This window comes from Lates calcarifer, linkage group LG7_1, assembly GCF_001640805.2.
Source record: "Lates calcarifer isolate ASB-BC8 linkage group LG7_1, TLL_Latcal_v3, whole genome shotgun sequence".
Classification (NCBI taxonomy): domain Eukaryota; kingdom Metazoa; phylum Chordata; class Actinopteri; family Centropomidae; genus Lates; species Lates calcarifer.
The window spans coordinates 19289503-19317502 of NC_066839.1; the positions used below are offsets into that span (position 1 = coordinate 19289503).

Here is a 28000-nt window from a genome sequence, read left to right on the forward strand (position 1 = left end):
TCATGCCGCTGAATAACTGCTCTTTGCTTGAGTGAGGACAATATTCAAACGTGCCTTAAAGACGCAATGGGTCTGTGAGTGTTGTGAAAATGGAGTGAGGTTGTAGGGAAGTAGGGATGACAGCAGATTACTGAGTGGGCCATGGCATTCAGATGAAGTTGTCTATTAAGACAGTGGGGCCAACCAGGAGATTTATGATGGCATAACTTGATACCCACTGTGGAGCCCTATGATAGGGCAAAATATAATTTAACATGAGCAGCCTGCTCAACCAACCTTTGGTACAGTTTACTGTGTATTGATACCTCCAATCAGCCACAACATTAAAGGATGAAGTGAATAACATTGATCATCTCATTACAGCACAATGTTCTGTTGGGAAACCTTGGGTCCTGGCATTCATCTGGGTGATACTTGTGCCATCCTCCTAAACATTGTTGCAGACCAAGCATATATACCCCTTGATGGCAGTGGCCTTCCCCAGCAGGACAATGTGTCTTATCACACTGCAAAAATTGCTCAGAAATGGCTTGAGGAACATGACAAAGAGCTCAGGACATTGACCTGTCCAAACTCACTAGACCTCGATCTGATCCAGCATCTGTGGGATCCACTGGAACAAGCTAAATCCATGGATGGTGCCCACCCTGCAACCCACAGGACCAAAAGGATCTGCTGTCAATGTCCCAGCACCAGACACTACAGAACACGCAGAGAGGTCCTGTGTCCACGCCTCCACAGGTCAGAGTTGTTTTGGCAGCATGAGAGAGACCTACACAATATTATATAGGTTTTTTTTAAATGCTTTGGCTGATCAGTGTATTTCCAGGCATCTTTGATATTCAAATTAATTTTTTTTGCACATCTTGAGAAAGAGAGACATAATTAATCTTTGTTAAGATATTCTACACCTTCTCCAACCATTTTTAGATATAATATACAGATCTCTATCTGATATCTACTTGCAGATTCTGTCATCATTTTATGTACCAAATACCAAACTTAGTGAAGATTTTAACATGGGTTTTATTATTGTTATTCTACCATCTGATATGAACCACATCCATTTTGTACCATCTTATGCTTTTGTATATAGCAGTTCAGCCATTTTGCCTAAATGTGCAGTATATACAGTCTGTTACCATCCACAGAAACCACCTGGACTCAATTGAGTGTGTAAACACATTTTAATCAGGATTTGGGAGGGGTAGTGCTGGGATTATTTTTACCTTTCTTGATAGTACCTAACAATAGAGCAGGCAGGAAATGTAGAGAGTCAGAGGGGGATGACTCCTCCGCTGTATTTGAATTGAGCATGTTGTAGTTTAAATGGGAACGCCTTGACCAAAATGACGCCCCAGGAAGTGTATCAGTTGAGCATTGTGTCTTTAATTGTCCATATAATTTGGCATCAAATTACATCCTTCTTTCTGAGATAGATATGTCACTTCCTTTATAGGAAATTATTACAAAACAATGGGATCCATAAAATAATGTGTTAATAATAGTCTTAGTCATAGACTTTCTTCTTTTTCTAGTGAATGCTGAGATGGACTGCAGCCCCTGTGACCATACTGGAGAAAGATAGTGTAGGCTAAAGATAGATGGATGGGTGGTTTTGATTTTGAAAGGTATGTGTTCTGGTAAACATTAACACATAGCTTAATTTGGAAATTCCATTCAAAAGAAAGAACAGAAATACAAAATGATGTGTGGAAGTAGTATTCAGATCAGTTGAGTAATACAGCAAGTAACAGTCCTGCATTAAAATGCATACTTAAGTAAAAGTACATACATTTGTATTAGTAGCAAAATGTTGTTTAAGTATTAAAGTAAAAGTACTGGTTTGGTTCCTCTGACTGATACATTATTATATACTGTATATCATTAGATTATTCATGTGTGTAATCAGCATATAACTGACATGGAGCTAGTTTTAACTACTTTAGGGACACCAGATAAAAATCTGAGATGTTGTGAGATGATTAATTGGAGAGGAAACAAAAACTTCTGATAGACAAATTTGTTTAAAATCTTTGGGCGTTCTCTTTATCGAATCACTTGATCATTTATTGAAATAAAACCATGTGAGAAGTTTAGAGGGAAAATCAGTATTTGGTGGAGCTTTTAACAACTCACAGACGTCTGACATGTGACCCCGACAACACTATGCTTTTAGTAAGATGTCAGAAACCAAAATGTTGGAAACCACTAGTTTAATCTATGAGACTGTGTTGTGTTTTAAAAGCTTGTTATAATATCCATTGTGTCAACTCTTCACCTTAAAAGTAACTAGTAACTAAACCTGTCAAATAAATGTAGTGGAATAGAAAGTACAACATTTCCCTCTAAAATGTAGTGGAGTGTAAGTATGAAGTAGTATAAATTAGAAATACTCAAAGTACTTGTTTAGTCATGCTGTGCTGTAGTTGTAATTGAAAATGTACTGAGCCATTATTTGCTTCTTGTTGTGTAACAGGTCTGTTGGTTTTGTGTTCATCGACATGGTTTATGTTATCTACTGTGCTGCTGATCAACCACAGGGAGGCCACAGTTTATGCTTCCGCTTCAGCTCCTGATAGAGGTGCACTGGAATTTGCTATTTAAATAGAACTTCCTGTCACTATTTTTATTCTATGTAAAAGAACAGTTATGAACAGTCGCTACACAGAGGAACAATGAACTACCTTTGTATTTTGTTTATACTTTGCTAAACTTCAAAGTTAGGTTTGATTTCAAAATGTGGAAAAAATGTTTGGGGCTTTTGTTACACGTGATCACTGAGAATCAAAAGTCTCTCTGCAGTGTACACAAACATTACACATGCTATACAATCATGTTTATCCGTCATATAGGATCAGTCCTCAATCTTGCACTAGATCTCATATTGCTGAATGCCTAATCCATGTGAATTCAGCAGCGCTGTATCCAGTTAAAACCCTGGAAAATACTGATATCAGTGTGTTGCCTTCACTATTTCTTGGAACTAGAGAGGCTCTCTGAACTGCAACTCAGGCCACATAATTTAAATGGTAAATTATTTAAGCCATTAACATGTATTAACTGCTGTATGTAAGCTTGCCATTTACAACCAGTGTCACTGACAGTTAAAGATACAACTTAGTTATGTAAGAGACTCAGACAAGGAAGTGACATGTGGTTGAGGTGATGTATCACATTTCATGTAGTAATCTAACACAGAGGGAATTGGAAGTATTGCTGACAGGGACTTAGGTCATTGAATAGTATAACAAAAAAACTAATATACCAAAAAACAACTTATTTAATCTAATTACACACAAATGCATAACATTTAGCAGTCTGATTAGAGTAAATGATACAACAAAGAACAATAAACCCATCCATTCCTCACACTCCTACCTACTAACACTTTTGGAAGAGACAGCAAAGAAGTAAAAAATAATTTTAAAACGAAGGAAATCAGAAACATAACAGTGATAGAATATTAAAATAACAAAAACATAGAAGAAAGAAAAAAATGTGATGACGTGTCACAACTCACATCATACTTTCATCACAAGCCACTCTTTGCAACAGATGTATCACACTTGCTGTGTTCACTTTCAGACAACATCATTGTGAACTTGCAGCCATTGAAGGGTCATTAACTGTTGCCAGGCCACTGCCTGATCTATCAGTGGATCCTTTCTTCACCTGCAAAAACTGAACACCTTATCCTGTGGCTATAGATGGTTGGCCTTTCATCTTTCTACTTTAATCATCTTATTTATCTTATTTTTTTTTAACAGTGTACATGTCCTCAGAAGTCCTGGTCCCTGGAGAGACCCAGGGCTTGGCCTTGCTGTCATGCTGGTGAAAACTCTTTATGTCAACTTCAGTGTGTTACTCATCTAAAATGAGTGCAGTTTATTATTAATGCAGGAAACAAAATATCTCAAGAGGAAAACAAAAACACAGAGATAAACAGTGAGTTGTCCATAGTTTAGGATCTTTACTATCTTGGTAGAACTTATAGATAGGAATTTAAACATGAACCAACAATGTGTGACTTGGGTCAGAGAAGACTCCTAATAGTCTCTATTAAAAAGTAGAACACAAATCAAAGAGACTTTTTATGTTTCATTTCCACTGAATCACTGGGTCATAATACAGATGGCTCAACAAATAGCACAGGTATTCTCCAACATTCTCCACTGTCCTATTTAACCTTAATTCTGCCCCAGTATCTGGTACCAGTCCCAGCATCTCTAGTTCCATCTTTATAAAGTCCCCTCCTATCAGGGGTATCAAGTTTTCTAGCCTTGTAGTTTTTCAGGGGTAACACCCCTCGCCCTTTTGTTATGCCTTTGGGCGAGACTTCTAACAACACAACTGATTACAATTCAACCAGTCAAACCTGAACAGGTAACCTTAAGGTCAGGGGGAAAAGATATTTTCTCTTAAGAGCTGAGCAGTTCCTGTTGGAGTAAATAAAGTCCAGGATCAGGGAAGGAAGATGTGTTCAGAGCTTTTACTTACAGTGTAAAAATACATTGTTATTAGTAAAAGTCCTCACTTGAAATATTACTTAAGTAAAAGTATGTAAGAATAAAGAGGGAAATACTTCATATAATCATATAACCATATCATCAGAATTATATCACAATATAGTATTCATTACTTATTTGACTGTGCAAGTAGCATTTTACTGTTGTAAGTGGTTGACATTGAGCTAACAGACTGCAGATGCATTGTTTTCATTATAGATTTATTAGCTGATTATTTTCTCCATTAATTGGTTTGTAAAAATTATGAAATTAATGAGAAATGCTCATCACCATTACCCAAAGTGACTATAACAATTATTGTCTTGTCCAGTCATAATGGTCCAAACTTCAACATTATGAAAAATAAATTAAAATTACTGGAAGGAAAGTTGTTTCAGCTCTACTTGTACATACTGGTGGGTAGTTACATTTACAGAAATGTACCATACTTTATAAACTTTTCATATGTACAGGCAAAAATGCTAACCTATAAAATAACTAAAGCTGTCAAATAATTGTGGTCGAGTAAAAAGTATTTTCTTTTTAAGTGTAGCAGAGTAGAAATATAAAGACAGTACAGTACTTGAGTAGCTAAAAGTACTTAAATTCCTCCATTGTCCAGGATACTTTCTTTTAAGTGTAGTTACCGGTCAAAATTAAATATCCTGCTGTAATACAACAGAGGATTAGCAGGCCTACTAGGTAATTATTCACTAACTCATTCGTTTCACACGTTTTTTTTTCACAACATACTTTTTGTTGGTAGGAAAATCGCTTGTTCTAATGTTACTGCTATGTAGGTAATTACTTTCTGTTAGTTTTTCTTGTTCACCATTCAAATAGTGTCTGATTTACATTTCCTCCTCATATTACACAACTCTAGGTAGGACAGTGATTCGCTGAGCACGAGCTCAGTCTCCCTCCCGTTGGCTGAACTGTACACGTCAGCAGTCAATAAGTTTTACCCTAGATGTATCATAGTCCCATTATCCTCTTCCTGGTATGAGTGTGTTGACACATTACACCTACTTTTGGTGAGTCAAATTAAGCTAACTGCGGCGAGTTAGCTTGTTTTTTTAATCGCTAACTTAGCACGTTAACTTGTATCCGATGCTTACTAACCCAGTTCGCTTTGTTCTACTGTTTTTTTCCACAGGTGCTAAGAACAAGCGGTTGAAGCGACTGTTTGGCAACTGACACGGGTTTCAAGTGGAAAGACAATTCTGTGAGAGGAAAAGCAGCCATCAAAGAAACGCCTGACATTTGGTTTCAAGCCACGCGTCACGCGACGTTGGACTGTTTCTAGCAAAAGTTTGAGTTTCAGCGCACGGGGAAACAATGTTGCAAACGAGTTTACAATGAAGACGCGCGTGATAAGGTGAATGAAAGCCATTGTCGTCCTAATCTTACGTTTGTTTTTACTTTGAAAAAATGAGGTTTCGACTGCACAAGAGGAATCTGCTCGCGCTGTTGGGTGTTTCCTTCGTAGTTGTGACACTCTTGTTTTCAACACGTGTATTAATAGTGTCCGATAATGACACAAGTAGACATAATGATCCTATCTTTCAGGTAGATCGGGACATGAGATGTAGTGATCTGTGGAAGTTCAGCTTTGATTCAATGCAAACAATGTCTCTGTCCGTTTTCACTGGCAATATAAAGCAGTGTGTTCACAATGCCAATAAATTTCCAGAGGACCCTCAACTAGTGCTGGTTGTGCAGGTCCACAACAGGCCTGAATACCTCAAACTGTTCATTAAGTCACTGGAGAAAGCTGCTGAGGTCCACAGCTTCCTTGTTATCTTTAGCCATGACTATTTTTCAGAGGAAATAAACACGAATTGTGCGAGGGATAACTTTCTGCAAGGTACAGCAAATTTATTTCCCTTTCAGCACTCAGCTGTATCCCAGCGAGTTTCCCGGGCAGGATCCACGAGACTGCCCTCGAGACATAACCAAGGACAATGCTCTCAAAACAGGATGCCTCAACGCAGAACACCCTGACTCCTATGGGCACTACAGGGAAGCCTTCATCACTCAGACCAAACACCACTGGTGGTGGAAATTGCACTTTGTGTGGGAACGAGTGGGCATAATGCACGGCTACAGTGGCTTTGCAGTCTTTCTGGAGGAGGACAACTACATCTTACCTGACTTTTTCCATTTTTATAAGGCAATGATAGAGTTCAGGAAGAGCAGCTGTCCAGACTGTGACATGCTTGCTTTGGGAAACCACAACGACCTGACTGATTTTACCAGACTGTCCAATAAGGTATTGACCACTGGCTGGATGTCCACTAAACACAACATAGGCATGGGCATATCCAGGGAGGTGTACTATAAACTGATGGGCTGCAGCAAGGAGTTCTGCACCTATGATGACTACAACTGGGATTGGACTCTGCAGCACCTCTCAGGAACGTGCATACCAAAGCCCCTCAAAGTGCTCGTAGCACAGGGCTCCAGGGTTCTTCACACTGGAGACTGTGGTCTTCACCAGAAGGAGAACTGCAGGCCAGAATGGGCCTCAAAGAGGGTTGACGAGGGACTTCAGATGGCCAAGGACGCTCTGTTTCCTCCATCTCTTGCCCTTAATGGTGCAGAACCAGTGGAGCACAAGGCACACATGAAGAATGGAGGATGGGGAGACGTTCGAGACCATGTCCTATGCAATAACTATGCCAAACGTCTTTGAACTGTACCTTATCTCTATGACTATGGGTGTACATTGGTATTCTGCAAATGTGCCATCTTACAGCTTTTCAGGGTTTCAGAGGCTGTTGTTGTCTTCCAAGAAATAGAACCAAATCAAGTCTAAACAGGTTGCATGTACACAACTAGAGTTCAGCTTGTTTTTAAAAACTTTTAATTTTTTAATCACCAAAGCTGCACAGTTGCCAAAGACTTTGTTGATATTTGTGTTGTGTGTAATGCATGCAAGCTCAGTCATGCTGTCACCAGGTTTGCTTATCTCTGGGTGTTTTACAAGCCAAGACAGTAGGTTAGATTCATTGCACACTAACGGGAAATAAGAATAAACTATTACTGTGTGTACATACACACACAGTAATTTACTATTTTATCTGCAGATATATCACTACACAGGATGTTTATTCACAAGACATTCAGTGTGTGTATTAATGTCTTGCAATACTTTTTTATGGAACATTCAGTTGCAGTGTTTTTAACATGTGCTTTTTATGGTACGGTTTTATGTGTAACAGCAAGATAAGCACATGTAATGTACATACGTAAAGGTATAATCAAAACATGTATGACAATGTTCAATATAATGGGAAGCTCTAGTTTATTGTGCAACCGCTGTCTTTGGAGTTGTCTTCCTGAATGTAGCTTTCAGTCTCTGTTCTAACCAGAGGTCTTTTTATGAGGAGAGGCCGACTTACACCACTTACTTTATCAGCCTTCTACTCCCCACTTTATTGATCTCTGGTTGCAACAACCAGTGCTTGATATTGATTTCTTTTTTTTTGGTTTTCAGTGTACATTTGCTTTCTGATACAAGAACAGTGACCTCTTGGAATCTTGTTCAAGATATCGGCTCCACAAACATCAGGGTCATCTGTGACTGCATTTCTATATTTGCACCTTCTTTGTTAGAATTGATTTTAGGACATAAGATTCAAATAATACAGAACAAATTGCCTTGGAATTTTACAAAAAGGAAAGGCAGACCGTTTCCTTTCCAGGCATTTGTTTGGTAGTTGAAAAAAATATCCCACTAAAGCTGAACTTCCCTTTTTACAGTGTAAAAACCATGAGAAACATAATCATAATGATGCTTTATTGACTTTAAGCTGACCAAAAGTGCCTTTTGATAGTTCATTTGTGCCTGTTTTAAAGAGAGTTTTTAAGGTGCACTGAGAATATTGTTGTTGACCTAGTGCGTACATGACTATGTGCCAATGCAGGGGACTCATATTTTTCCTGAGATATTTTTTGATAGTGTCTTTACTCATAAGATGTTGAGTAAAGACTTGAGCATGGATGTCAATTTGTCAGTTAGGTAAAATTATTGCCTCACTGTTTACAGATGTCAGTGACCCCAGATCCAGTAAGTGCCTTAGCCTGATATTGATACACCTCCCTGTGCCTTGTGCCTTATGGAGATTGCTAGTCAAGAAACATGGATTGTATGTGATAATGAAATAAACTATCTTCTATTTTGTGGTGGAAAGCATAATACAGTTTAAAGAAAGATGATGAAAAAAGATAGCAAAGATGACCTAATACACAAAAATATACAGATAATAATGACTCTCTCTGATGTATGTGTGTGTGTGTGTATGTATTTATGTGAGGTTTTTGTATGTGTATGCAATTGTTCCTTAGTTGGTGAGATGTACAGCTGTTGAAAATGAGACCAACCTTTTTTGTTGCTTTTGCTTGTTTTGTTCCTTTCTGATCATCACTTGAAATAGCTGTTTATTTTTCACTTAATTTTTGCCAAATGGGAAAATAAAAGACATTGAATGTTTGTCTAGTCACAGATTTAAAAAATGGTAACACTTGATACAGATCTCCTGGAAATAACTGTATAACTTGGTTTCAACTGATACAGTGTATTATAGGAATGCTTCAAGTTAATTCTTACTACTTTGAGATCTTAAGTCATTACACAGCAGGTTATTTGAACATGAAAAAATATATCTTCAACTGTCCTTTCCTTTTCTAGCTCTTTCAAGGAAAAGAAAATCAATAATTGCTAATAAACACAACTAAATAAACTCAGAGAACATTGTCCCTATTTTGGCTGTAGTTATAATTAGGACTTACTAGACCTCTTTAACAGTACATTTTCAAGATAACTAGTTACACAGTACACTCCATCCAGACTACATGTCAGTGACTGATCTGACAGTTGTTAAAAATAGCCACATCATGTTATGTTCAAGGCCCTTTGAGTCCTGCAACAAATGAGAAGCTGATCGGAGATCTGAGGTATTTTTCCGGGTACAAGTCATGTGACTGATGCGTGTGCTTTCATTGGTCAGCTTCTGCTCCGTGTTTATTTCCGGAAGTAAGTTGATGTCAGTGTCAGACTTTCCACCACGATTGTCAAACCTCGGATCTTCAGCGCCGTAACGACAGGTACAAGTTAAAGATACGCTATATTGATATGATTTCCGTACAGATGTATAATAAGTCAGGTGTCTTGTCACTTCAATGAATCATGTTTACGTTTGTGAATGTAGCCAGTGTTAGCTGTTAGCTGTTGCTCTCCGTAGCTTACGTAATGGACTTTTGTCTACAACACACAAACACATACTTATTAAAAAACACCATAGCTGTCCTAATTAATCGTCAAAGGCTGTTGTTTAAAATGTTCAGCAACTTTGGGAAGAGGCAACGAGAGTCTTTTACTAACACGGCAGTCCAGCCAGTTGTAGCGACCGTATCGGTAAAATGACGTTAGCCAAGACGATACATTAGCTAGCTAGTTAACACTCCCTACTTAAATACCTCACTAAAATGTATTAGCTATTCGGGAGGCTGTCTCTTCCACTGTACCCAAAGTGTGTTAACACCAGAAATATAACTCATTGATGAACTGTCTGTCATACTGTATCGTTCACCCTCTCTAGGTGTGTCCACATCCACAGGATGGCACATTGGTTTCACAGAAACCCACTGAAGGCAACAGCGCCGGTGTCCTTTAATTTTTATGGAGTGGCAGGGAGCCCCGCTGCCAATAAGATATGCAAGTATGTCTTATCTCTACTTAATACACTGAGAACCGTGTTATTAGAATGGACTTCGACTATGACAATGATCACATACAGAAATACATTGCTTTTGTATAGTCTACTTATCTTTTCTCATGATGATTTCATCATTGGTATGCTGCTGTCACAGTCATAAGTTCACTGTTATCTCCTTGACATACAAGGTGGCAGTGCCTTGTTGGATATAATCAGTCTGAATACTGTAATGATCAGTAGAGCATCAGTTGATGGCTATTTGTCTGACACCTTCAGTGACCTAAGGACAACCAGGGCGAGACTGCTGGAGATGTTCACTGATGTCACCTGCAACCCTGAGATCTTGAAAAATGCCACAGATGCTTACTTCTCCCTCTTACAAGGTGTGTTTTCACTACAGCAAATCAATCTGTTCTTGCTAGGTTTTAATTAACATCAGTGCTTCTCCTAGGTTTTTTGTCAGCAGAAATGCTGTTGTCCTGCCTGTCCCTACCATGCAACAAAACATATTTACATGTGTCTGGTGGTGGAGTAACTTAAATCGACCACAGAATCGTTAAAAATAGGATTGTTATTCATGTTCACCTGGTCTTGTGTGTTAATTTACTAGGAGCTTTCAGCACTTGAAGGATTAAGGAGGCTCAGATAACTGTATTAACAAATGTTACCCAGATAATGACATACATTATTATTGAGTATAAACATAAACAGATGCCCCATACAATGAGGATATTAACAAAACCATTTTGATTGGGTTGTGCTTTTTGAGAAATGAAACTTTACACTTTTAAGCATAGGCCTCAGCACCCCATCAATGTCCAAATGAGTCCAAAGTGACTCATTCATTTGCAGTTGTTTGTGCAAGTGAAACAACCATTTTTGTTTCATTAATTCTCAAGTTATGATCATAACACAACAGAATAATAAACTGTGATAACTTGAGAAATAAGGAAACACCTGAAATGCTAGCAAACAATGTACAAACTAATGAGACCACTTTGAAGTCATAGGTGGATGCTCAAAAGTTTAATATTTAACTTCTCAATAATGGTTCAAGTACAAACGTTTATTTTGTCTGCACAGACCTACACAAAAGAACTTTTACTTTTACTTATAGCCAGACCACATGGTGTGCCAACCAAACAAGCTACAAGGTTCCGTAATATTCCCTACAGAAATTTAGTACAGAGTTATACTATCTGTTAAATTAGACAGCCAACCTGAGTAATTTATGGGGTAGGCTGCACATCTGTTATAATGCATAGCCTAACAGGATTAACTAGTAAACATTTAGTTTGCAACAGTCACTTTACCATGGACATTTGGAAATGTTCACTTTGTTTAACTTAATTCTTGTTCTTGTTAATTCTGTTATGTTTTTTCATGAATATTAATGAACCATGTGAAATTGAAGCAGCAGTGTTCACTGAACACACAGTGTTGATTGTTGGAGGGTCAGTCAGTGTCAGGATGAATTTTAAAGTAATGTGTGTAAAATGACCAACACAGCATGATGGAACAGTGCAGCCATAAAAACATCTGAAAGAAGTAATTGCCTGCTTATATTATGAACATTTAGTAGACCAACACACTGCATATGTACATAGTTTACAGTAATTGTTTTCTTTGTCTGCTTTGCACCTAACCAGCTGCTTTTTTCCTTTTTTTTTTTTTTTTTTTTAAATATCGGTTTAACATGCGACAGGCTTTATCGCATCCTTGGATGGAACTACACAAGAGAACAAGATGAGGTTCATCCAGAACTTCAAGTGGACTGACACCTTGCAAGGAAACACACCAAGGTAGAAAGATAAGAATGAGTGCTACGAGTCCCGTAGTAGGTGGAAGGAACCCATCATGTGCAAAGATTTTTTTTCATATTTGAATGATGGAGTAATGCACCAGCTAGGAGCTAGTTACCAGTGTTCTAAACAAAGTATTACATCTCTTTACAGTGGGCGCTAGAGAGTTAAGAAAGGGCAGAATTGATCACTTCTCAAAATTAGAAAAACCTATCAAAGCAGAGGAACTAGTTTTACTATTTTTACACCAAGACATACTACATGGCAAAAGTTGTTTGTACTATGCATGAAATCAGAGGCTAGAGCCTCAGTGAACCAGTGTTTTGATACTAATTTTCAGTGTAAGAAATGTTGACTTGTTTGCATGTTTGAACTTTAAGTGGCTACTTTATTAGGTACACCTGTAAAATCTTATGTAATCCAATATAGCAGCTCTGCCATAAAATCCACCCTTACAGAGTTTACACTGCTCAGCTTTTGTTGACATCCAAAAATATGTTAATTTAATTATATTTTTATTAATGAGATCATAGTTAAAGATGGTAATGGAAATGTGAAATTTGATTAACACCTCTATGACAGTCTCAAAAAGCTGAACAATCATAAAAGTAGAGCTTATAGCAGAACAGTTGTATTGAGGCTATATAGGTGTGTCTAATAAAGTGGACACTTAATGTATCAGTCTGTATAAACCATTGTCTCTCGTCCTTGCTCTCCTACCAGTGCCCAGCAGGATGCAGTCTTTGAACTGGTCTCTATGGCCTTCAATGTAGCCCTCTGGTACACTAAGTTTGCCTCCAGACTAGCAGGGAAGGAAAAGTATGTGGTTATTCTGTTTATATTGTTGCATTCTTTTATATTAAATCAGTCAAATAAATTAATCCAGATTTTTAAATTGTACATTGCTTTGTTACTATATAATACATATGTCTCTGTCATGTTTAATAGCATAACAGAGCCAGAAGCGAAAGATGTTCACCGTAGCCTGAAGGTTGCTGCTGGAATATTCAAAAACCTCAAGGTGAGTTCTCTCCCTATGTTATTGTAGAGCTGTGGGACTTGGAAATTTTATTACACTAAGTACACTGTTCATTGATATCTGTTTTGTGTTAATAATTAGGCTACTAAATTAATTTTGATTGAAAAAATTCTGTTAGTGCAGAGTATCACCAATCAGTGTACTGTGTATCCACCACTTGCTAAAGAATTCAAGGAAAGGACTTTTCCACAGAGCTCCTCACAGTTAACACTAAATATAGTACATTTTATTAACTCCCCCAGTGAATACATGTGCTGTTGTTTCAGTGTAACACCCTGAAACAACAGCACATCCTGTTCCTTTAACGTCCCCTTGCAGCACACAAACCTCACTCAGACTAATTCAGTCTCTCAAACACAAAGCAGAAGCAAATGATTGCATAGATTGATAATAAATTAAATGATACTTATTTAAAACTTCAAAGTTTATGGCCTGTTTCCAACAGGAGGTTCACATCCCTCGCCTCATCACCCCGGCTGAAAAGGGCAGAGACCTGGAGCCCAGAGTGATTGATGCATACATCATCCAATGCCAAGCAGAAGCGCAAGAAGGTACAGTGGCTACATGCTGTGGCTTGAACACTGCACCAGCCACTGTAAAGCTTTATAAGTGCTTTATTAGTATGAACAGCTGTTTACTTACCAGTCTAGAAGAAACATTGCTAGTTCAGGATCAAAATTCATTGCTTTACTCACCAAGAGCTGTCTCCAGCGGTGGACTAGCAACATGTTTACTCTTGATTTGCCTCTAATTCTATCACTTCTGGTCTTCTACTGAAATTAGCATGCTAACCAGTTAGCCTCAGCCTATCTTGTCTGGTAATACCATTTTGATACAGTAAGTCACTGTAGTGTCCAGTCTGCCCTCAGTCCAACATAAGGATGAAGAAGTGGCGCTGCCCATAGGGTGTAGTCTAACTTCTTGTCTTGTGAATTCAACAGTAAGTAAACAGCTGTTGATGCTAATGTTGGCTGTGTAGCAACAGCAAAAACATACATAGAACCCTGAACTCTGCTTGTGTAATGTGTTATTTAGAAATGTACTTGCTTAGCCTGTAAACAAGTAGGCTCTGTAAGGGTTATTTTAATTTGAACTTATATGTATGTTGACACCGTACATTACGAAGGACTGCAGATCAGGACCTGATGATTTAAGAAATGGGGATCTTTCCGCACCAAGCTCAGAGTCTGGTGACTGCAGATACTTATGGGACTGATGACTATAACAAAGCATAATGATATTGATTCTTTGCTGTATCATCTGTCTACAGTGACAATTGCCAGAGCGATTGAGCTGAAGCACAATGCCACACTCATCGCAGCGCTGGCGTTCGAAACCGCAAACTTCTATCAAAAAGCTGGTCAGTATTTTTGCACTTGCAGTTTTACATAATGTTTTTGCATTACAGTGAAATATGGAAATCATATCACATCAGTTGCCAGGACAGTGCTGAAAACATTACCATTTTACAACAGGATAGTAAAAGTCAGTATTTCTGTTTGCAGACCACACACTGAACACCTTGGAGCCAGAGTGCAGCAGCAAGTGGAGGAAGTATCTTCAGCTGAAGCAGCACTTTTACATGGCTTATGTAAGTTCATGCATGTCCTAATGTAGGTTCCAAATCTCCTTGTGAATTTTAAGACCAAACTAACAGAGGTCTTTAAACTTACATTACTATAGGTTAACTTCTGTTTATTTAAGGAGCTTTACTAAGCATACATCTGATGTTGCTGTCTCTTATTTACAACAACAGGGAAGGAAAATGACAGTTCTTGTAATTTTAACTCTTTAATTCTGTTTGCAGGCATACTGCTATCATGGGCAGACACTGCTGGCAGGTGACAAGTGTGGTGAGGCTATAAGATCTCTCCAGGAAGCAGAAAAGTGTATGTATGTTAAGAAATACTTTTTCCCCTTCTTGGTGCCATATACTGTACATAACATAAGACAGGACAAGGCTGGTTTGTCAGGACATACAGACAATAAGACAAGACAGTGTAACAGTTTATGACACCGAACAATGTAGTTACAGCAAAGATGTGGAAGGCTATGTTCATCAGGTTAATCAAAGGTGTCGTCTAATAAATAAATGAATAAATAAATAGAATGGCAGCCATAATATACTAATAACAACAATAATAATACAGAATTACATGTGTATCTGCTCTTCTCTGGTTTCTCCCCATATATCTGTGTGTATCAAGGTGTAGATGAAAATACATAGGTGTAGGTATGAATGCGGATGCAGATATGTTTTAATTATGATAAATAGTCAGGCAAGTTCTAATAGAATCATGACTATGAAAGAATCAGACTGGTTGAGGTTACAGCTTTAAACACTGGTTCATTGTTTTTTTGTGTATATATCTGTCAGCAAACAAACAATGCTGACATTAATATTATTGTGTCGTATCACTGGAAGCACAAGTCAATCAATACAAAGTAGGTCATGACACAGGTGCTTCCTCTGTATATTTCCTGTGCGTTGCTTCAGTAGTCTTGGGCCCACCCCACCATGTAATGAGGAGTTTTGTGTTTTTGCTTGCTTCCTCTGCCTTCACAGCCCAGAGTTCTTTGGTATTAACATGGAGACATGTCTGTTTAGGTTACTCCCGTGCTGAGGCGCTGTGTAAAGAGTATCGTCAGACCAAAGGCCCCGGCACCACGGCCAAACCGTCAGAGCAGCTGTTCTTCCTCAAACTGGGCGGCCTCATTAAAAACACACTGGAGAAGTGCCAGAGAGAAAATGGCTTCATGTGAGTTGGTCAGGACAGACACACACTCTGCAGACAGACTCAGATACTGCACATGTTGTTGGTCTCAGATGGAAACATCTGTATCTCTGCAAAAAATAGAAAACACAGTCACATTTTAGTGGATGCAGATGTGCAAGAAAATCCACAGTCATATCAATTTAGTAGCATTGATTGCAACAATGGCTGAGGACAGCTGGCTGGACATCTTGTGTTATGTTCTTATCATAACATTGTGATATAAAATTTTATCACAATATAAAATTATGTAATTTTCCTCAAGAGAAATCTAACAAATAGTTATAATTACTTAGTTATAATTAATTTCCTGATAGCATACACGCCAATCACAGTGCAGGAACAGAGGTATGGAATATGCAAGTTAGGTTTTAGATTAGTTCGATTCTCATAATTGTCACTTTAAGTTCATCATAATCTGACCAATGACTGTACGTAAAGATGGATGATGCCTATCTATTTCTTCCCACTGTGTAAAAATGAATCCTAAATATCCTAGATACTGTTGCTGCCCTCTTGTACTGGTGATGTCATTGAAGCCAGAGTCTGTGCAGTAGTGATCAGCTGGTAGAGCTGCAGTATTGAGGTTCCACTCATACACCTACCAAACCAGTCACAAGCCAATCACAGCTGTCAATCATGACATTTCATCCCCTTTTCAGAGCATGGAGTAACTAATTAAAACCAAAAGTATCATTAAAATTAGCATTTGAACATACATCAGCTTGATTAGAACTACCCGATTCAACAGAAACCATCTTTGGAAAAATTTATTTGGTGTGCACGTTGATGTTTTAGTTTGGATCCGACTACACTGCAGCCAGCCACCAGGGGGCGATTGAGATGTTTTGGCTTCACTTTTGGGGAACTGTCTTCTTGTTTTTATACAGTTATTGGTTCTGACCATAAAGAATAATTCAAAACCTGCAATTAACTTCTACAATCAACATTATAAAAACGTCAAAATCTCCTCTTAAACATTTAATTTTTCCAAAGTCTTCCCCTTTTAAATTGCAACTCTGGACATATTTCCTCAGCTACTTCCATAAGGTCCCAGCTGAAGCACCCCAGCTGGAGTTGAAGGCGAGCTACGGCCTGGCTGAGCCAATCCCATTCGAACTGCCGCCTCTCAGTGAGCAGTGCACCGCTGAAGTCTACGCCACCTTTGACCTGACAAAGGGAGCCAAAAATGACAAGGTACAGCGGCTCACCTCAAGTTTTTTCCAACATAGGCTGGATGGACAACTGATGTGATTCTGAGATTTGTTGTTTCATACTAATGTTACTGTTGCTTTAACTCCAGGCCAAACCCAAGGACGAGGAGGTGAAACCAGTGAAGGAACCAGATTTGAAGCCTCAGAAGGACACAGGCTGTGTTATCTCCTAAACTTTCCACAGATTTTCAGCCTCTTGCTCCAGTACCATCAACTATAATGATGGGATCCATATTTACTTCCATGTAAACGTCCATAGAAAAATGTATTTTTTTTTTGTGAGATTAATCCATGGTGTTATACATTGATGCTGAAACATGTGTATTGTATTTGGGTATGACTGCCATCATCACTGCATTTAAACCAGAGCCAGTTAAACATCATAGTATGTGGCCACATCCTACAAACAACTCACATTTATGACATTTAACACAAACAGCATGTCTATAAAGTAAACCTGAAGCTTTTCATTTAACAGTTCTTTCAGCTTATGGTTAGTAATTACATGTCAACTGAAAGAATTGCTTTAAATTAGGTCCTAATCATAAATAAGCCTTATGGGCAATGTAGTTCTATTAATGGTGCCTTTGGCTGCAGGGTAAACCTGTTCACTGTGTCTCCTTACACAAGTGTCTGGGTTTTAAACCACTAGAGAGTAGAGCTCTGGACTGATGATAGATGATTTTTTTTTTTAAATGGAAATTGGCCTATTATACAAAAAAACCCTCAGGATACAGACAAAAGATGTAGTAGTAGCATCTGAAATGGAAAAAGTGAGACTTACATTCACACAATCACCCTGTAACAAAAAATACTGTTAGATGATTGGAATACATTACATAATGAGATATGTTCAGAACTTCCTTTAAAAAACACACAAAATAACAAAATGAAGAGGACTGGATGTGTTATTGCTGGTACAGGTGTGTTTAGCTGTAGCAGTTTACAATCAATATTTGATTTAGAAGACATGATGTTTGTACTGTAGTTCTTTTTGTACATGAAATGACATAGCTGTTTTTTCTACTTTGACTATTCATTTAAGGAAACTTTATTACTGGTAAGGCTGAATCATGGTGTCCTTTTGGGGATATTATCCCTGATCGGTCTTAATTTATTTCTGTAGTTATGTAATGATAGTTTAGTTTACAACGTATAACACTTATGACAGTATACGCTTATATATAGTTTGAATCATATGTTTTTTTGGTGATGTTGATTTTCATTGTTTCAGTGGATACATCAGAACAGCCAGTGATATATACAATAATTATTCCTGGTAACTTTTTGGTTGTTGAGATTGCTGTTTTCAGTAGTTGACATAATGTATGTGTCATCTACTGAGTGTTGTCCTCTTTTTAAAGGCAAAGATTGGGGGTGGAAGAACACACGAACACTTGTACTTTATGTCCTATTTAAGAGCTGCCTCAGCACCTTCACAAAAGTTGGTCCTATTGTCAAAATGATCCCACTTAATATTGTCCCATCAGGTGAAGTATAACTATCAATTGCTGGAAACTTGTATAAACTGTAATATACGGTTCACATGTACTCATTCACGTCCCTACATGTATATTAGCTTACCTGAACTAGACTAGTGTGTGAAAAAGCTTACCTTCTTACTAAATTTCTTCATTTCACATTGTATTCACTTGTGCAGGGATTTCAACTAGGACACTTTTCCTCTCGTGGTCTGGTTCGGTTTTAACTGACACATTGGATTATTTCACTTGGAGCAGTGGATTTATTTGAGAAGCAGAAATCAGAACAGAGCTAGCTCTTTATTCTTTTTAAGGCAACTGTTTATTAAAAGGGTGTGTCAAATCATCATTACAGTATACACTCCTGTAACTCATTATTCACCCTCTAATGGTGTCTTTCAGGTAAAATGTATTTCAGATGGTATTAAATCATTCATAAAACTCCATCCTTCCATGTCTTGTGTTTAAATTTGACAACATGATTATTAAGTCAGAATTTTAAGTAAGCATTATCTGTTAATATCACAAATTAAATTACGCATAAAGGTCAGAGTATTTGTCATGGCTAGTGCAACTAAGCTTGTGAAAACACAGGAGGATCTTTTCCAAGCCTTTAAAAATTGGAATTATGGGAAATGTAAGATCCAGTGCATTTTGGAGCTTGAACTATACAAAAGACTAAGAGTCAGGTTATTTCAGCCTCTGCTGCTTTGATTCTGACCACTTAAAAAACGAAAACAAATCTGCAAAATCAGTCTCTATGGATGAATGACTGGAGTTGCCCTTTAAACACTTGGTCTATCATTATAGCTTAATCATTGTCAAACACTGCATTGAAAAAGCGTTTAGTAGTCGCTCGCTCTCATCTTTAGACATAAAACTTCAAAATAAAGCTTAAAACACATTCTCCTAAAAGTTTCTAAACTTCAGACATGATCAGAAAATATGAGTACAATTTTTACAATAATTGCCTGAGGTGTTTAAATTTGTCTGAAACTTCCAGGATACTAGGGAATAATAGGGAATACATTGAAAAACATTAAGGTTCATACAGATAAAGTTGGCAATAAACCTTCACATTCTACACACAGCAACAAGTCCCGCCTCTTAGCCTGAGAATGAAACTGATTGCACTACAATGACAGTGTGACTGTGTGAGCCTGTGATAAGGTTTGCACTGCTGTATTTAGTGTCTCAGGTTTCAAGACAAATCCTGTATCCTGTAGTTGTTTTTCTCCACGCAGCAGAGTCAGAGTGGATGGACATACAGTACAACTGTGACATGAAAGAAAGGATCTACACTGTTGCATCAGCAGTGCCAAAGAAAGGGACTTAATATATCTGAAGAATGAACAACAGCCACCAGGAAGTAAGTGTTGTAATAATGAAGCAAGAAAAACAGAGATGTTAGCTTAGACTGTGTTCAGTGACGCTCTAGCAAAGGTGTAGGTTGGCTTTCAACCACTGTTTGTGACCAGCCAATTGGTTAATCCTCACTGTAGAGTCTGATATAGTCGATATATAAAAAAGCATATAAAACGACAACTTGCTGGACATGGATAATGAGTAATAAAGAAAATGCTGGTTACCAAAAAAGTAAATGTTAAAGACCTGTCTGATCCGTCAGGTAATAGACACCCAGGAAACAGACTTTGGTGGTCCCACCTTATCCAAACAGAAGAGGATCATCCACTTCTCCAGCGGTGAAACTCTGGAGGAGGAAGACAGTGAGGAGGAAGAGGAGCAGCCATCAAACAGAACTCCCTTCAGAGAGCCTACTCAGAGGGTGAGAATCAGGGGAAAATTTGTGTTAGAAATTGAGCAGCAGACATGAGACATCTGATTTTCTGTCTCTTCTCTCTCAGGCTAGGTTCTCATTCAGGAATGTGGCTATTCTAGTTGGAAGGATTTCACTGCTGAGTATGTAATGTGACAATTAAATACATTCAAGCATACGAAAGAAACAATAGGACTAATTTTGTAGCAATGCTAGGTCTCACTGAGTTTCTATGTCTTCTTTCCAAAATTAGCTTGTGACTTCCTTGGAGAGAGACTAGCTGGTGTACTTGGGCTGAATGCAGCTAAATACCAGTACGCCATAGATCAATATCAGAGTGATCACAAGGTAACGTAAAATTCAAATGTCAAAAGGTAAACTTATCATAGAGACTTAGTTCTTGATAAATAAAAGTGTGATCTGTCATGGCAGGAAATTTGATTAAATTACTTTTAACAACTAACTTCTATGCGATGAGTGTTTAATTCCTTGTATTTCCTCTGTCTCACTCAGAAAACCAGCAGCCAAGCCACGGATGGCCTCATTGGAGGGACAGGCAGACACTATCCACCTCTCTCACACACAAACTGGGAGTCATTATGGAGCTACAGGAGATGCAAGATGCCAGGCTGCTGATCCCAAGGAGAGCTATGATGAGAAACAAATGAGCAGAAAGGGAGGATACCACAACAGAAGCTATCAAGCCGATGAGGACAGTTTGAAATAAAACCTATAAAACACAAAGAGAAGGAATGAGAGTTGTCATTCAATGTGCAAGCCATAGAGGGGCACTATGACACAGCAACAACGCATGCTGATCTCAGAGTATGGTGGGGCTGTTTGTCTAGTAATGGTAATGTTACAACAGATATGTGTAAAGAAGAAAAATCACACTGACAAACTTAAGATTTCAATGGGAAGGTAATGGTGTTAGGCTTGGTGCAAGATTGCAATTTTGACCATATAATAAACAGCACTTTGAATGTATTAATAGCTGGGTTGTCAATGTGAAACGCAAACAATAAAGCCTTTAAAAAATACGCGTACCCGCGAAAAACACGGTGTAATACACTGTTTCGGTAAGACCCGTTTGGTTATTGAAGGATAAAATTGGTAAATATTTTCGACGAGGATGGGATTCGAACCCACGCGTGCAGAGCACAATGGATTAGCAGTCCATCGCCTTAACCACTCGGCCACCTCGTCGACGTTAACACAAACGTAATGTAATATGAATATGAATAAAATGCATAGCATAATCACCGCAACGTTATTTATTTATTTCTTTGGTGATATTTTATTTAAACGACCGAGGTAAGGCTACACTTGACCGGCACATCTCATGAAGCGGATCTAATGTTACCTAGCATAACTATGGGAGGTGGTAGGCATGGCTTCCTAGTAAAGCCCTCTGCGCTAATAAACCAAGCTAACGTTTGCTACTACTAAAATTTTGTGTGTCAGTTACATTCACATGTACTTTGTACTACCACACACAAAGATGTTCACGTTTGAGTGGCTTTGCGATGTGAACAGGCAAAGTCGACACCTGGCGTTAGTTTAGGTTACTGGTGGCAACTACAACTTGTTGAGCCAGCTAGTGCCACGTTATAAAAAGTTACAAAAGGAATGCAACACTTTAAAACCTACATTCATAGCTAGATACACTCACGGTTTTGACAGGAGTTATCGTGAGATACGCTCGGCTTGATGTCTTGGAGCAGGTATTGTGCAAAATGCAAGTGACTAACATACCCTTTATCGGGAAAAGTGACTGTAAACGGTAACTTCCGTGGACATCCAAAATGGCGTCGCTACGTGGCCCAGTGAGGTCGGAGAATCACGTGACTTCTCTCTGCAAATCAGCGAGTGGTAGGCTGCATCACCGATAGTGGCGTCACGCCGTCGGACCAATCAGCAGCGGCCCAGAGCATTTCTAACTTCCCTCTTTTACCAGAACGCGCGAAATACGACTTTCTTCCCCCATCTTCTCAGAGAGCGACAGTCCTAACATCAAAACTAAAGATGTTGACGAAAGTTGACGAAACTCACACATTATACGTTTGAATAGTAATCACGCATTATAACGTAGGACAACAGTACTTAGTAGTGTACTAGATCTTGCCACAGGTTTGTCTAACAGTGAGACATTTTTACCCATTAATAGAAATCTTTTAGCTATACATAGTGAAATCTGTGTGATTTTGGTCAGTTTTTTTAAAAATTATTATTATACTTCAATGACATATATTGGTGTTTATTTTTATTGTAATCCTTATTACTCCTAAAATTGATTTAGCAATTCAAAATTTGTACAGTTCTTTTTAAGAGCACTAAATGCTGCACCAGGAGATTTTTTCCAACACCAATTTCTGAGACTCAAGAGTAAAATTTTGTTATTATGAAAATGTGAAAAACCAGTAACTGGTCTATGCTTGGCATCTACCTTACCTGTTTGCATTCATGTGCATAGTATGGGCACAAGCAGTATAAAATCCAGGTCAAAGGTATTAGTACATAAAGAGGGTTCACAGATACAGTGCTGAGCATTTGTGGCCATCTAGTGGTTGAACTGAATCACTGGAAAAACACACGTGACCTTCACTTGACTCGGACACATCATAACCAGTACATTTATTTAAATTCAACAGTAACTCTCAACCTACGGGAGTCCCCGATCTAACTGCATACAGTTGCAATGTTTGAAAAAGTGAAACACCTGGAGAAATCCAATGCCAACATGGGGAGAGCTTGCAAACTCCTTGGAAGATCCAAGGCACGGTCTCATTTGAAGTGAACACTTACAGGAAATTTCTGAATTTAGCGGTGCTATCAGATGTTACAACAAAATCACATAGTAAGCTGGATGACACACACAGGTAGTGTAGAAAAAGAGTTGATGCACATGTACAAACCTCCACCAATCAGTAACAGTTCTGAGTCAAAGTCCTTCAGTTACTCTTTATGGCCAGCATAAACTTAATCAAGGGCCAAAGGTCACATCTTGTCAATGTGCACATTTAAACCAAAGCAGCAACATTTACTTGGTGACATTCAGCCTGATGATGGAGAGAGTACTATTATTGTTTGGACTTGTGGCTCTGGCCACCTCATACACTGTAAGTATTTATTTATTATTATTTATAGTATGTCTGATGTTGCTAGTAACTGTGTTGTGACTTATACTGGTTTTGTTTTATGCAGATACCAGTTTCCCCTGAGGTACATGGTATGTCAAATAGTTATCTTAAATAAAAGCTATTAAAGTTAGAAATGTGAAACCACTCTGAACCATGTCTGTGTTTGTTTTACAGAGGTATATGAGAATGGTGAGGATGAGAACCCCATCTTAAACTTAGGTGAGCTACAACATTTCACTGTTATTTAGTGGAATCCATACAGTGATGCTGTATTTACAGAAACAATATGTACAAGTTAAAAACGTTTTTTTCTTAACTGATGATGAGAATATTTAAATAAAACGTGTTCTTTGTACCTGTGCTATAGGTTCAGATGCCAACCTGTTTGAAGGGGACATCTTAATTCCAGTGAGTTCAGTTGTAATGGAATGTTTAACTTTTTTCTTTTCCTTTTCTTTTTTTTTTTTTTTTTTTTTTTTTTTTAGAGAAATGGGGTCGTTTCATTGCTGCTGATCAGTCAAATGATTCCTTCATTGTTATCAGCAGCTTTGGTCTGTTACTGTATGCAATCACATGCTTAGCTTTTGGCATAGTTGGTGTTTCAGATAATGATGTTTGTCTGACAGGCTGTGTATTGTTTTTTATTGTGTGTTTAAAATATCTTTTTATGCTACAGGAAGGAAGGAATGCCCTGATTGACAAAAGATACAGATGGAAATTTCCAATCCCTTACATTCTGGGTGATGACCTGGGTGAGAGTTTTTTTTTTCAGTTGTATTAGTATTTACTTTAACAAGAACACTGCATTCTTAGAACTGCAAAGTCTCACTGTCATACATATGGCCCAGAGTTACAGTTCAGTGTTGACTGATTGCTCTGGTGGGACTCAATGTCTCGCTACACTTGAATGAATTTTGAAGGAAGGAACATGTAATGTTCTGTGGTGCCCTTTAGAACATTGACACTTAAGTGACTGTTTCTCTCATCCTTTAGATCTGAATGCCAAGGGCTGTGTCCACCAGGCTTTTGAAATGTACCGGCTCAAGTCTTGTATTGACTTCAAGCCTTATGAGGGAGAGAAGACCTATATCAAATTTGAAAAGAGAGGGGGGTATGTCTCTAGCTTTCTTACTTACATTTATTGCATTTGCAAGATATGCCACTGGTAGCTGCTGCAGAATAGACAGTGGTCATCAGTGTTTCTGTAAATCTCTGTAAATTCTAATTAGTTTATGACGCTGTCTTTTTAAATGAAAAATACATTAAAGTCTTTGGCCTCAGAATTTTAAAGGTGTGGGCATTTGCCATATCAGGAGCATCTTACAAAAATATACTGTTCATTGCATAATGGGAAATGTAGGAGCCAGGCCTTTTGGAGCTGGACCAGTACTCAGGACCAAAAGTCAGGATAAGTTATTTCCTTTGCATTTCATTTGGTCTTTCAAAGGTGTTTCTCCAGTGTTGGTGACCAGCAGAACGGTCAGATTCTATCTTTGGGGCCAGGATGTGATCACAAGGCTGTGATTGAGCATGAGCTGCTCCATGCTCTGGGATTTTACCATGAACAGTCCCGCACAGACAGGGATGACTATGTAAACATCTGGCTAAATCAAGTTACACCAGGTATGTCTTGGACAGTCATGGTCCATCGTTTTCTTGTTTTTGTCATTTGTGTTCTATAAAACCAATGTTTCACTCCCAGCATAAATGCAATCCTTATTATGCCATTTTATGTGGTAGGAGTAACTAAAATAATTTTAAATATCCTACAGGACTTGAACACAACTTCAACAAATATAATGATGACTTCATAACTGATCAAAATACTGCCATACGACTATGAGTCCATCATGCATTACAGGCCCTTCTCTTTCAATAAGAACGAAACCATTCCCACCATCACCACCAAAATCCCAGAGTTCTACAACATCATTGGCCAATACCTCGACTTCAGCAAGCTGGACACCCTCAGGCTCAACCGGATGTACAACTGCTGTATGTATATGTTGACAGAGTGAATTTCCCATGTTGTTCTTCTGACATGTTTGTCATTTTCTGAAAAGTTGGATGGACACATGGACAAATTATAATATTGTTGGATGGAAATGATCAGAGTCTTTAGCAAGTAGAATTCAGTGCATGCACAAATCTGCCAAGTGCAAAATGGGCTACAACTTTTAAATAACTCTCCTCAATCCCAGCTGGCCCTCTCACCCTGCTTGACCAGTGTGCCTTTGAGTATGCCAGCATTTGTGGGATGATACAGGCCTCCTCTGATGATGCTGACTGGGTTCACACCAAGAGCAGTGTTGGTGCAGAGGATCACACCCTCCTGGGAAGATGCAGAGGTCAGAGCTGAATAATATCTCTTTTTCATCCATTTGGAAAATTCCAAATACTTTTTAGACAACATGAACTAAATTAGCAAAAATCTGCATGCTGTAACAGCTTGTCTCATTTTGTCTGATATTTTAGATGCCGGGTACTTCATGTACTTCAACACAAAGACTGGGAGGCCTCAGGAGTCTGCTCTCCTGGAATCCCGAACTCTCTACCCGAAGAGGAAGCTTCAGTGTCTGCAGTTCTTCTACAAGATGACTGGAAGCCCCAAGGACAGGCTGGTGATCTGGGTCAAGATGGATGATGGCACAGGCACCGTTCGCACAATGAAGAAAATACATACCTTTTATGGTATTTACTAAGCAGGCATGCATGTAAACTGTGTCCATCTGCAGTCCGGAAGACCACAAGCATCACTATTTAGTGGATATAATCTGAAATATTCATTTGATCTGCTTCTAGTCTTTATCCTAAGCTAAGTTAATTGTCTGCTGGCTGCAGTGTCATATGTAGCATACACAAAAAAATGTAAACAGGAAATTGTTTGTTTTATTGCGAATTAACGATTGTAACAAGTTTTCTGGCAACCTTACCTATCCAGCTTTGGATAGAGCCAGGCTAGCTTTCCTGTCTGCTTCCAGTCTTTATGCTAAGCTAAGCCAAGTTAAGCTAAGATAATTACCTGCTGGCTTGAGATTTTGCCTTAATTGTCAGATAGGAGAGTGGTATCTGTCTTGTCACCTCAAAAAAGTGAATAAGAGTGTTTTCTAAAATGTCAAACTATTCCTTTACGGTAAATGCTGTAACATGAAGGCAAAGGACAAAACAAAACCTGACTAAAGCACCACCTCATCAGTTTATTATATGAATATTGCGTAAAAAATTGTAAGATTTGTCATCTTCTCCCTGTTTCAGCGGATTCCGACCACACATGGAAGATCGCCCATGTCCAAATGGAGGTAGGGGTGAAGTTCCGCTATGGTTTCCATGCTGTGCGCGGTGACCCCTCTGCATCCACCGGTGGCATCTACATTGATGACATCAGCCTGACTGAGACACGTTGCCCCAATGCTGTGTGGAGAATCCAGAACTTCACGAAGATCATGGAGACAGCTGACTATAACACAGTAATCAACAGCCCACGCTTCTACAGCCCTGAAGGCTACGGTTATGGCGTCCGTGTCATACCTTTGTCGAGTTACTCAGACTACACAGGGAACTACGTTGGGCTGTACTTCCACCTGGTCAGCGGGGAGAATGACGTGGTGATGCAGTGGCCAGCGAAAAACAGACAGGCCACCTTGGTGGTGATGGACCAAGACCCTGACATTAAACTGAGGATGTCTACTGCTCGCAGCCTCACAACTGATGCAAGGACGAGTAAGTCCTTAGTTTAATGGTATTCTTATTTTTGTTTTTCAGCCATTGGTCAGTTCACTTTGGACAGTACTACCTCCCTGGAGAAGGATGTTTTTGGTGGGTAAGAACTTTGGTGTAAGAATTAAACTGTTTTTGTGTCTTTTAGCATCAGATGGAAAGTTCCTCTGGGACAATCCCTCCAAGGTGGGGAAGTATGATCCCTCCTGTGAGTGCTTCAGAGGTGAATCGTTGGGCTGGAGTAACTTTGTCAAGCACTTTGACCTCAGACGACGTAATTATCTCAAGAATGATGACCTCATCATCTTCGTCGACTTTGAAGGTTTGTGATCTGTGTTCAATATTTGTGTGAAAACACATTATCCATCAAAAGCATGTCAGGAAGAAGACATTACCAATGTCTTTGTCCACAGACATAACATCACTGATCAAGACAGAAGTTCCTATTAAGCCAAAGGAGTAAGATCGCTCAGGCTTTTTATATGATGAGCAAATGGAGGTAAGACACCAGACACTTTTCTATTTCCCCTGTGAAGATCACACATCACACTTGTATTTACTCATGTTAATGTGAACTCACTTTTATTTTTCATTTGAAATAATCAGATGCAACATGTGCAAGTGGGATGAGAAAAACCTGTGAAGATGAAGAAAGGATGGAATATTACTGTTGTAACACTATCAGAATCATACACATAATATATAACATGTAAATGTTATATTTGGTAGCTATAATCTGCACGTAAAAGTTGAAATATATACATAACAAGCTTTTAAAGCACAAAGTTCTTTTTGAACTGTTGTCTCAATAAACACAAGCTAAGACTA

General features: G+C 38.6%; 4 protein-coding genes, 1 long non-coding RNA gene and 1 other non-coding gene across 6 annotated transcripts; 4 read left to right on the forward strand and 2 right to left on the reverse strand.

Annotated features, from left to right (window-relative positions):
- Positions 1–5403: 5403 nt before the first annotated feature.
- LOC108895810 (alpha-1,6-mannosyl-glycoprotein 2-beta-N-acetylglucosaminyltransferase) lies at positions 5404–9003 on the forward strand. The gene is given in 3 exon segments (XM_018694744.2): positions 5404–5542; positions 5665–6347; positions 6349–9003. Coding segments are annotated over 2 exon segments (1263 nt in total). The 5' UTR covers positions 5404–5542; positions 5665–5939; the 3' UTR covers positions 7204–9003.
- Positions 9004–9473: 470 nt separating this feature from the next.
- Positions 9474–18984, forward strand: brox (BRO1 domain and CAAX motif containing). Its single transcript, XM_018694745.2, has 13 exons — positions 9474–9617; positions 10112–10231; positions 10505–10611; positions 11934–12030; positions 12754–12849; positions 12979–13051; positions 13515–13620; positions 14340–14429; positions 14575–14660; positions 14877–14958; positions 15678–15828; positions 16881–17040; positions 17147–18984. Exons 2-13 carry the CDS (start codon positions 10131–10133, stop codon positions 17228–17230), a joined length of 1233 nt encoding a protein of 410 aa, XP_018550261.1. The 5' UTR covers positions 9474–9617; positions 10112–10130; the 3' UTR covers positions 17231–18984.
- LOC108895813 (uncharacterized) lies at positions 15767–20920 on the reverse strand. Its single transcript, XR_001963020.2, has 3 exons — positions 20780–20920; positions 20204–20313; positions 15767–15914 (listed from the first exon to the last, which is right to left on the reverse strand). It is a non-coding gene; the product is annotated as an uncharacterized LOC108895813 (long non-coding RNA).
- On the forward strand, positions 19127–21302 carry LOC108895812 (protein FAM177A1). Its single transcript, XM_018694746.2, has 5 exons — positions 19127–19907; positions 20166–20324; positions 20404–20458; positions 20569–20663; positions 20829–21302. The coding sequence occupies exons 1-5, from the start codon at positions 19887–19889 to the stop codon at positions 20949–20951; spliced, it is 453 nt and encodes a 150-aa protein (XP_018550262.1). The 5' UTR covers positions 19127–19886; the 3' UTR covers positions 20952–21302.
- A 137-nt stretch (positions 21303–21439) lies between these two features.
- trnas-gcu (transfer RNA serine (anticodon GCU)) lies at positions 21440–21521 on the reverse strand. The gene has a single exon. It is a non-coding gene; the product is annotated as a tRNA-Ser (tRNA).
- A 1765-nt stretch (positions 21522–23286) lies between these two features.
- On the forward strand, positions 23287–28000 carry LOC108895818 (meprin A subunit alpha-like). Its single transcript, XM_018694754.2, is given in 15 exon segments — positions 23287–23434; positions 23520–23544; positions 23630–23674; positions 23823–23863; positions 24132–24207; positions 24449–24566; positions 24903–25078; positions 25228–25286; positions 25288–25450; positions 25657–25803; positions 25931–26146; positions 26711–27175; positions 27321–27494; positions 27586–27671; positions 27779–28000. Coding segments are annotated over 14 exon segments (1812 nt in total). The 5' UTR covers positions 23287–23377; the 3' UTR covers positions 27636–27671; positions 27779–28000.